At 42.1% G+C, this 10,714-nt stretch overlaps 1 protein-coding gene across 1 annotated transcript in view; it reads left to right on the top strand.

Moving 5' to 3' along the window:
• The first annotated feature begins 8,484 nt into the window (after positions 1-8,484).
• BEAN1 (brain expressed associated with NEDD4 1) overlaps positions 8,485-10,714 on the top strand; it is a 61,381-nt gene continuing 59,151 nt past the window's right edge. Inside the window, exons 1-2 of the mRNA XM_062586418.1 lie at positions 8,485-8,589; positions 9,543-9,617. Coding sequence (XP_062442402.1) covers positions 8,559-8,589; positions 9,543-9,617 — 106 coding nt within the window. The 5' untranslated portion in view covers positions 8,485-8,558. The remainder of the gene's footprint in view (positions 8,590-9,542; positions 9,618-10,714) is intronic.

The raw sequence follows: 10,714 nt of genomic DNA, 5'->3' as shown, positions 1-10,714 counted from the left end.
CTCCGCTGGAAGAACAAGAGCTTGGGTGGCGTCGGCAACTTCCTCAGCACGAGCAAGACCCGACACTCTCTACATCTTCGAAAACTTGGCCAACGGGGTTTTTTAAGCCGGTTCTCAGATCTCATTTACAGAGTATTGAGCAGTACCCAGCAGGAGAAGGCAGAACAGGTTGAGTCCTTTCTCTGTGCAATTCTGAGTTGTGAGAAAGAGATTTATTCTCAGAAATAATAAAATGATCTTGAGTGGGTTTCTGCAGAGGCAGGGGACATCACACGGTAGATTCAGACTAGCTTGTAAATTAGCATTTCGTACTATCATTTTGTTTGGTTTTGTTCCCTCCGTACGTTCATATTCTCAAACATGGATAATCAGCAGCAGCAAAGACGATGCCACGACTGTGAATAGCTCTAACGTTCCCCTACGGAGCAGCGTGGGCAGCGATCAGCATCACGAGCCTGGCACTGCCCAAGCGCTCCGCGGGACCGGCGTAGGTACGAATTTACCACAGCCCAGCGCACGATGCCGTGAAAGAGCCACGCACAAACCAGCGCTCAGCAGCTACTGCCAGAACGCACGGACTAGCACCGTGCCAGGGAGGGCTGTGCAGAAAGAAAGCGAACGGGCCAGGATTTCTGCCCAGGCCCCTCTCGCCTTCTTCGTTAGAACATGCTTCTGCTCCACCAAGATAACCATCATGTGGCCTACCCCTGTACTCCCAAGACTAGAGGCCTTCTAGATATACAATAACTAAAATACTACTAGTGGTAGAGAATACTTTATTTAGAAGTAAATAGAAGAGGTAGGACTACTCCTCTTTGCTTTCCAAAGTAAGGTTGGATCTAATTGACAGCCAGGTGTCAGAACCAGCACGCTATCTTCTTTTGTATTATTTTAATCTTTAATAATAGCCAGTTACTGAAAAGAACTTTTAACAATCTGAGCAAAGCAGACTCTACAATGCTGACCCATTTCAAATAATGCATATACTGTTGCAGAAAAGCTACTTTTGAAGTTAATACCCAAAAAATAATAATAAAAAAGAATCAATAAAACTTACTTGTCTTTTGCTTTCTTTGGCCTCTGTTTGAGAGTCAATTTTTAAGTTAGCTTGGAGCAAACCCAGATTAATAACAAAGCCATGCTCATCTCTCTAACTTGTACTGAAAGCAATGAGAGCAGGAGTGGTAGAGACACAACTCAGGTGCATGTTTGTACTATTTCATTTCTTCTACTAGGCTCTTGATAAAAGTCAATTTTCCTTTTAAGTGATAAGAACACACAACTGTCCTTTCCTTTGTAATTACGAGTCACTAACTCAGCCTGGGGCTCCCCTCCCCTTCAGCTCCTTTCTGTTCATTCCTCTGAAGCCTAATCAGAATTTCCCTCCCCACGCAGAAGGCCGGTTACACTGGCTTGTGCTCACCTACACCCTGGAGTGGTCATTCACAACTGTTTCCTTACAATTTTATCCTCAACTTTGAGAATATCTTGTTCTGTCAAAAGGACACACACACAGGCTGATTAGAAACTGAAGCAGCTTCGCAGCTTCTTTCTTGAATTGCCGACCTTTCAAGTGCTGTAGCAACCTCGTTGCTCTGGCTTTTCTGGACATCTTCCTACTTGCTCATGCCAGATTGCTGTTTGCTCTTTTCACTGCATTAAGCACCATGCCAAAGCTGTCAAAGTTTTATCTGCTCTTAAATCCCAGCAAAATCATTTTGTATTGTAAAATGCTCTGGGTCTACTTCCTTGTCTTTGTTTTGCTCTGTTCCTTTTGTCCCTGAGCTTGCTTTATATTTCTCTACAAATGAATTGCTTAAGCCCTGGTTTCCCATTTCTCCATATCATTTATCACTGTGCTTCTCTTGTAGCAAGCGAACCTCTCTGCTGTTGAGGTTTAATATTAATTTCCAGTTTGTTTATCCTACTGCATGTTTCTTTCTACAGGTCAGTTCTATTAAATAAGAAAACATTACAGCGTTATTTCAACCATCCATAGCTTGTAAAAAAATACATCTCTCTTCAAAAGTGGTGCCTATCTGTCAGAGTACAGAGCAAAACACCTGCAGGTTGCTGATCCATTTTTTTGAGTTAGTTTCATATAAAATCTGTCTGCATTTGAATCATCATCCAAAAGAGTTCGTTTTGGTCACCAGTTTCTGCTTCTTACAGCAATTCCTCTCAGAGAGGCCTCACAGCTACATTAGACTGAGCAGAACTTCCAGGGCCTCGTTTTACCCTCGTTTTTGCACGGTACAGTCTCAGTGAAATCAAGATCAAGTTGCACAAGGCTTTCATGAGTGATGTCCTCAAGCATTTTGATCTCCAGTCTCCATCTCTTCCTTACAATTATGCGAACGTTCACTGTTTCAGCGCTGTGCTGAAACATAACGTAGTGCTGTTGCGTATTTATAAATATTTACCATCTTCCAGAGATCCTACACATTCATGCAGACTTCATAAATAACAGTAAACTGGGATATACTGCTTTGCATATTCATTGGTAAAACACAAAAGACAATGAATTACAGGGTTTACACTAAGTATTTCTTGCTAGCACACAATAATCTCAAAAAGATAAAATCAATTTTGGACAACATGCGTACTTTCTTTTCCTCTCATATCAGCTTTTTCTCACTTGTACATGTTTTGTTTTAGATTAACAGATGTATTGCTAGATTCATAAGCTTACCTACACAAACAATCTTGTGGGCATTCCTTCTTCCCAAAAGCTCTCTGTCAAAAGCCTCTTTTAAAAAGATTACTAGTAACAAATGACAACTGCTTTATTTTAGTGTCCATCTGCAGAAAATTAGAAATAAAACATAAACCAAAAGGTTACACTAACAGTCTTTAAAGTGGTTTAAGAAAGTAGTTCATAGCACTAAGCTCTCCTTCACTTCCCTGCTCTTCTGTTCTCCTTCCCTACACTGTCTGACGTACGCGAGCGTGGCTTCGTGCCTCAGCAGCAGTCTACTTGTGCAGGACACGGTCTCTGCACTGGGGAAACCAGCTTTTAATTCAGTCACCCTTAGAGAACACAGATACCTCAACCTGAGAAGCAGGTAGTGCTTTGTTAAATTAGAACTGATCAGTGGATCTGATCATTGATGTGCAGGATTTTTAGCACAGAGTAGGTCATCTTCGTTAAAGAGTGGACCTAAAATATAAAAAATGTTTTGTAATACTTTTACGTGAATAATTACTATCACTACTGGTGGTACGATCTTAGTTTAAATGCTGTGTATGTGTGTGTATATATCTTATATATATGCACATATATATATATATATATAGACACACACACACAAATTTGTGTGTGTATATGTACACATACATATGTATATACATAGTGTGTGTGTACATGTATATATATACACTATATATACTATATATATATACACACTATATATATACACACACACAATGTATATACATATATATGTACACATATACACACACACACATATTTATGTATCTCTTGATGGAGATGTATGCTGTTATTTGCTAGTAATCCACTGGCCATCCTTAGTTACAAAGGAATTTATGATTATTTCCATTAGCCCTTGTGTGAATTTAACACTGAGAATTTGCATTAACTATGAGATACTTTAAGGTCCTTGAAAGGTCAATAAAAAAATATATCGTATCATTAGCTGTAAATTTAATTAAGGAGTCACAGAATGAGAGGAAAAGTACACTGAGATCACGTTTTCCATTTTACATCCTTAAACATTACATCAGTTGCCATTAGGAAGACTAAAAGCACAGATAGATGGGTAGAGAAAGTGTCACAGGCTTTAAAATAACAATATTATACCCAGTTATTTCCTGCTGTGTAAACACATACTTAAATATGTATGTATAAAAGGCAATGCCAGCATAATTGACCATCCTCCTCAAAAGTCTGCAAGTAACTGAACAGGAAGCTGAATCTTGTCCCATACAAAACCTACAAGCATCTTTTGTTCCACAGCAAAAGACATTTGGTAGCTTTAAAAATTCAGAAGAATAGCCTCTGAGAATTTGGGAATGACATAAAATTCCTATAGAATACTTTCTTGACAAAGCAACTACAGAAACCGAATGAAAAGCCTCTTCATTCTAGATTTCATTTCTTTACATAAATATAAGAGAAGACTTCTGCCTTTGGGCTGTGGTGCTAGTATAAAATAATTTTGACTGATATGTTTCATCTGTATTGATAATTCAATATGATTTTTCCTCTTGACAAATTTTATGCCTGAAGAGCTAATCGCTTGATTAAAACCTGTAGAAAATATTTTTCAATATAAATTTACCTGTCCTACAAATGCTCGCTGAAAAATGTTATACATTAACTATATATCATAAATTCCATCCTTTTCATTAAAATAACATTTTGCACAGAAAAAATTCTTTCTGTTAATAATTCTAAAATATATGTTCAAACTCAGCAAATCCTTGCTATCTTGCTGGGAATTCATTTCATTTCAATTATATTCAAATCCACTGTTTGAAAATTGCTAACCTGAAAACCAAAAACTATTTTTACCCTAAGATTTCTTAGAAATGCAATTTAGAGAACATTAAATACAGAAATGAGTTTGAAAACTGAACCATTCCTCCTAACCCTTCAAGAATTCCTTTTACAACAGATCTCAGAAACACAACTCATTTCACTGCTTCCCATTACCTCTGCTTAAAAGATAGCATTAAAATGGATAAAAACAATGAAAAGGAGAGAAATAAAATTAAGGCATTGGTACAAGAAATCCAAACGTACCACATGCTCACTGGCCTGAAAGCAAGGAAGTACAGTGCAGTCATGCCAAAATCAAGGCTGCAAAATGCATGCTAAATCCCAGACTCTCCCTTTCAGAACAAAATCCTTGCCCACACGAGGCTAATCCTACTCACTACACTCATGCAAGTAGATCCATAGGCACCAGCAAAACAGTTTCTTGCATAAGGCAAATAGGAACTGGTTTGGAGCTGCTCCTCTTCCCTTAAAGTCCAGCAGCAAGTGTCCTATTCCGAGCTCATCACATCTAAGCACAGTGCTTATAAAATAGATATTAACAGTGTCAACCAATACATACTCCTTGTATCTGTTATACTGAAGTTTAAAAGAATCTTTCTGTCCTGAAATGAGCTCAGTATGAAACCAGTTATTTAGAAGAGAAAGGACTTTCCAAAACACCCTTCAGCTGTGCCTCAGGCGGTTTCCAGCACACAGACAACACACGCTACCTGTGAGAATCAGGAACTATACTTGGATCAAAATTTCACTTAAGAAAAATGGTATGGAAAAACAAACAACGTGCAAATACAAAAAAAGCAAACAATTACATTGGCAAGCAGTGCTCTAGAGTCCAGCCTTCCATCCACTGAAGTGGTTATTCCCCTCTAGTCATACTTGAAAGACAACATCTGGAGCACTATGTCCACTTTTGGGCTCCGCAGTGGTTAAGAGTCAATGGACTCAAGCAGCAACACAGAACATTTCAGTTAGATCTACGGGAAGTATTTTCACCATGAGGGTAGCTGAGCACTGGAATAGGGGCCCAGAGGTTACAGAATCTCCATCCTTAGAGATATCCAAAACTCAACTGGACACGATCCCCAGCAACCTGCTCTAGCTGGATCTGCTTTGAACTGGGGAACAAATGAGGCGACCTCCCGAAGCCCCTTCCAACCAAAGCTGTTCTACAGTCCTACGAAATCAATGGGAAAGGTCTTCAATTGCATGATGTGAGCCAAGATAGCAAATATAATTAGGGCATGAACTGATGTCTACAAATATCCTATTCGTACTGCTAGTCTATTTTTTAATGGTAAATTATCTGTTAAAAAAATTTGAAAAAAACTTCAACAAACTGTTGTTTTTGACAAAAAAATAGTTGAAACTAAAAGTATTAAGATTTTCCATTTTGAAATGATTTATTTTTTAAATTTTAAAAAAGTTCCTTAGAAAGCCAATAGCAAAGTGAATATTTAGATTTTTACAAAACAGAAAAATTTGGAGAATTTTGTTTCACAAGATTCTTTTTACCTACTGAGACTACTAGGAATACACAGTGCTTCTAACCAGCACTGTGGTCTAGTGCAGGTACAGGGCTAGTACAGAAAGAGAGCTGGTGTTGAGCTGTCATAAGACCTGGACAAGCAGAACTGAATCTTACATAAACGTATTTGAGGTTCTAGTCAGTCAATGTCCTTAATTCAAAAGGTTAGGGAAAAATTTCCAGAACAATTGTCAGAATACAGAATTTACAAGCTGTAAATCATCAGTTAGACAGTGTTTTGACGCTCCATGCTTAGTGATGTTACGAAAAGACAGTTGAACACAAATAGAAACAGACATGAACAGCAGAAATTCTGAATATTGTCTTTTCTCCAGCCCTACAAAATACAGCATATAAACAAACTCTTACAGAATGAATTGTTTGGTTGGGGAAAATTTTATCTAATAAAATCTATTTTTACCAAAACAGCAAATACAAAAAAGAGAGCAAGTAGCAACATAAACTATCCCATAATATCACCTTGGGACAACACAGTACTCCTGAGATATTGCACTTAGTGTGCGAATGCATTCTGACCTGAATTCAGCAATATATGCAGGTTTCATTCAGGTGTACAACTGACTCAGAAAAATAGAAATCCAGAAAATCTTTAAAAAAAAAAAACATATGGGATAACAGAGTAAAAAAAATCTGTCCAACCTTCCTGCTCATTAAAGAAAGGTAGATTTGGAAATTAGCAGGGTGAGTAAAACTTACACCGCTCTAGGTTCACAATGCGCTTGCTGAGTACTGATGAGCTCTAAGAAAGTTGGTAACTACGAAGATGTTTCTGCAGGCTTGAACAGACCACATTGCACACTGCGTTGTCTGACCCAGAAAGAAGTGCGCCCTGTCTCAGAAGTAGCCACAATCCCTACTATACATAAAGGACAAGGTTGTCACAAGAATGAGTTTAAAGCTAGGCTGAGAAGGGCCAAACACTAAGCTTTTCCCCTGAATTCAAAGTCAGTTACTGAGTCCTCTATATTTTTAAGTTTGTCAGCTTACTTGAGCATCTAAAAGTAGACACTGCAGTCACACGTGACTTACTCTGTCAGGAAAAACGTTAAAATACAGATATTACAGCTAAATATGAGACACACCACTTGGGAAAGATATCATTATGAAAATTTGGATAAGCCCTAAATATTACAAATTCTTGAAATTCAAATGGGAGAAAATATTTTACTATTGGTAAATACACTCTTACGCACATACACAAGTCTTCACATGCAGAATGCAGCCAAGGAAGAACACACACAAAACAGCACCTGGGGAATCAGCAGTTGCATCTTCAGGGCTGTGAAGGTGTAAATCTACATATGCATAATTAAATAATGAAGGGCTTTAAAATGAAGCCATACAGTTTCTGTTTATTAAGTGGTAGAGGAGGAGTCTGTGAAGGAGCAAATATTCTGATGGGTTCTTATCTATTGACGGGCAGCACTTTGAGTGGATTTTAAAGAAGAGAGGTGTGAAGAACTATGTTCCTATAATTTTGGCAAAAAGTACAAGCATCACTGAGATATAACGAAATACACTTGTAAATCTCCAGTAAAGCTTATTTTCAACAGCTTTAGATATGCTTAATGCTTACCTGCATCGGGGGGGGGGGGGGGGGGAGAGGAGTAATTAATGACAGCAGTAAACTATTTTTTCAGAAAGGAAGACCAGAGACTTCCAAGCTTAATTCCAGCCACAGACTCCATTACAACTCCGAAACCATTGCCACTGAAGCAAGGAGAAATTAAGCGGCCAAATACTGCTAGTGAAGTTGTTCCAGTGTGAGAGAACCCGCCAAGGGGCTCCACCGCCCGCACCCCCGCGCCGCGCCGGGCTGCTCTGCCGGCTCCGGCGCGCAGCGGAGGCGGCAGCGGCCCTACGGCCATCCAAACTGCCGCACGGACCGGCCGACAGGGCCCTGCTCCTTGCGCTCGCTTGCTAAGCCACTAATGATGTGCTTTAATTACAGCAGCCCACGTGCTCTGGTACCCACCGCAGCCCTATTTTCTCCAGCTCTAGCTGCGGGCCATCCTTTTCAGAGGAACGTTTCCAAGCCCCCTGCTCAGGAAGGGATCTTACTCCATCTGGGGCTTCAGCTCCCACCGGGACCAAATTCTTCCTCCGGGCCCCGTCCGGCCCCGCCACGTGCCTCCCGCCGCCCCAGCCATAACCCGCCGGCCGCTTCCCGGGCCGCGCCCCCGCCCCAGGGCCGCGCCGCGCCCGCCTCCGCCGCAGCCATCGGCGGCTCCTCAGCCGGGCAGCAAAGCCCCGCGGCGCGGCGCGGCGCACCGGGCCCCTGCGGGCGGCCCTGCGGCCCGCTCCCCCCGCCGCGCCGCGCCGCCAGGGCGGGGGGAGCCGGGGCGGGCGGCGGGGGGAGCCGGGGCGGGCGGCGCGGGGGGAGCCGGGGCGCCGCCGGCCCGCGGGGCGGGGGGAGCCCGCCGCCGCTCCGGCCCCGCGCGCAGCGGGAGGCGGCGGCTGCTCCCGACTCGCCGCCCGCTGCCGAGGCGCATGGAGACGACGGGGGCCCGCGCGGGCTGGGGTAAGGCGGCGGCGGCGGCGGCGGGGAGGGGGCGGCGGGTCCCGGCCGCGCGGCGGCGGATTTCCGTGGAAACTTTGGTACGCGGCAGCCCCCCTCCTGAAAAGAGGGGGGGGGGGGACAGGAAAAAGAGCCCCAAAGGGCGAAATGCGCCGCGCCGCCCCGGGCGGGGGCCCTCCCGCCCGCCGGGAGACGAGGGCGGCGGGCGGCGCCCGGAGCCTCCCCGCGGAGCGGCCGGGAGCCTCGCGGCGGCGGCCGCAGCGGGAGCGGAGCGGAGCGGAACCGAACCGGGGCAGTGAGCGAACGCCCCGCCGCGCCCAGCTCGGCATCCGGGGGCAGCGCTGGTGGCTGCACGAGCAAACACGCCTTAAAAAAAAAAAAAAGCTAATCATTTTGTTATTTAGGACGCATTTTACTTGTGTGGATTTTTGTTGCCTGTAAATAGAAGTCTTTGAAGTGCAAGTTATAAATATTAAGGCTTAAATGCACTGGGGGAGTCGTGTGTCAAATTTTAGAATAAATTTATTCCAACCCAATTTGACACACACGCGCATAATGCATTCGGGATGCACTTAAAGCTATTAGGAACCAGGTATTTTGCCTTACAATGGCAGGTGCCTATTTCAGAGCCCGAAGAATGACTTAACAACAATAATTAGCGTATTTATATAACACATTGCTGTTTATACATGGCTTTTTGCATCTAGGAGGCATTAAAGTCATATCTAGTATCATTTCCTAAACTGCAGTGATTCCTGGAAGCACACAGCAATGACTTGTTTATCTTATCTACACCCATTCGAGCTACATCTGCGCGCAGTCACAGCCTGACACATGCAGTCCTGCCCTAGAGACAGTGGGTGCACGCTAACACAGTGCGTCTTCAGCTGACATCTGGCTCCACAACAAAAACAAACTGCTATTAAGGACCTTTTCTTTTCATTTTCCCTCCTCAGTTCTTTTCTTCCATCTTCCTCTCATCTCTGGAAGCTCCATCCCTATTGGAATAGGCAGCAATTATTCCAATCTCTGTAAGTAGTCTCTTTTTTCTTTTTTTTTTTTTTTACTTTTTTAAAAAAATGCTTTAATGGCATGCCTTGCAGTCATGTACAGCTGTAGGAATATTATATTTAAAGTCCTCTAGCAGATAAGGACACCAATCCATTAAAAAGCAAATAGCTTCCTGACAAAGAAAACAACTGAGTTAACTGAGCTGGACTCAACCTTGTGATCTATATAGGCAAAACTCACTGCAATCAGTGAGAATTGCTTGAAACTGAGCATCATAAAATTTGGTTGCAGGTACAAGTACTTCCACATTTCTTAAAAAAAAAAAAATATTCCTCCTTTTCAACATTGTCTCCCACCACAAATTAGCTCATAGCCTCTAAAACTGATTTGCAAATTGAGCACACTGGCATCAGTCAGAATTTGAATTATTTTGGCACTTACTAGTGAAACAAATTGAGCTAAAAATTACTTTCAATCATTGAAATAAACAACAATGACATTTGACTTCCTCCCACTCCCTCTTTATTAATTTTAGTTATTATATGAAAGTATTTTAGAAAGGAAATGTAACATTATAGGAGCCAATCCTGCCTGTGTCACTGGCCTTATTCACTTCAGAGAAAAATTACATGTATGCAGGAAACCGGATTGGCACATCTCACCTTTCAGATAAAAGAATGCGAAATGATAAAAAGACACACATAAAAATTAAACTACCAGGTTATCTCTCAGAGCAAGTGCTGCATCTCAGGAAAAGTCATGCTGAAATGCTGTAACTAGATTACTTCTCTAACAAAACTTTTAAGCTAAGCTAGCCTTTAACTAAACTTTTCAAGCTAATCATACACAAGAATTCTTATGATTAAAATGGGAAGTTCTCTCATTTACATTGCAACTTACATAAAGAAACTGCAAAGTCAAGCAGTTACTGTCATTCATAGACTAGAAATATTTTCAAGCTTAATGTTTGGCACCATGATCTACAGGCTGGGAGAAATCATTCATAGTGCCAAGACCATTTCTATCAACCCTAAGCATCTGTAGGAACTAAACCTGCTGCAGATAGTAACTTAGAGCAGAGTTTGGTCCATAAAGCTGGTTACATTACAAAACCAAG

The sequence above is a fragment of the Rhea pennata genome, chromosome 13, assembly GCF_028389875.1.
Source record: "Rhea pennata isolate bPtePen1 chromosome 13, bPtePen1.pri, whole genome shotgun sequence".
Classification (NCBI taxonomy): Eukaryota; Metazoa; Chordata; class Aves; order Rheiformes; family Rheidae; genus Rhea; species Rhea pennata.
Note: the sequence above shows the minus strand (reverse complement) of the source record. Positions and strands in the feature narration are given on the sequence as shown.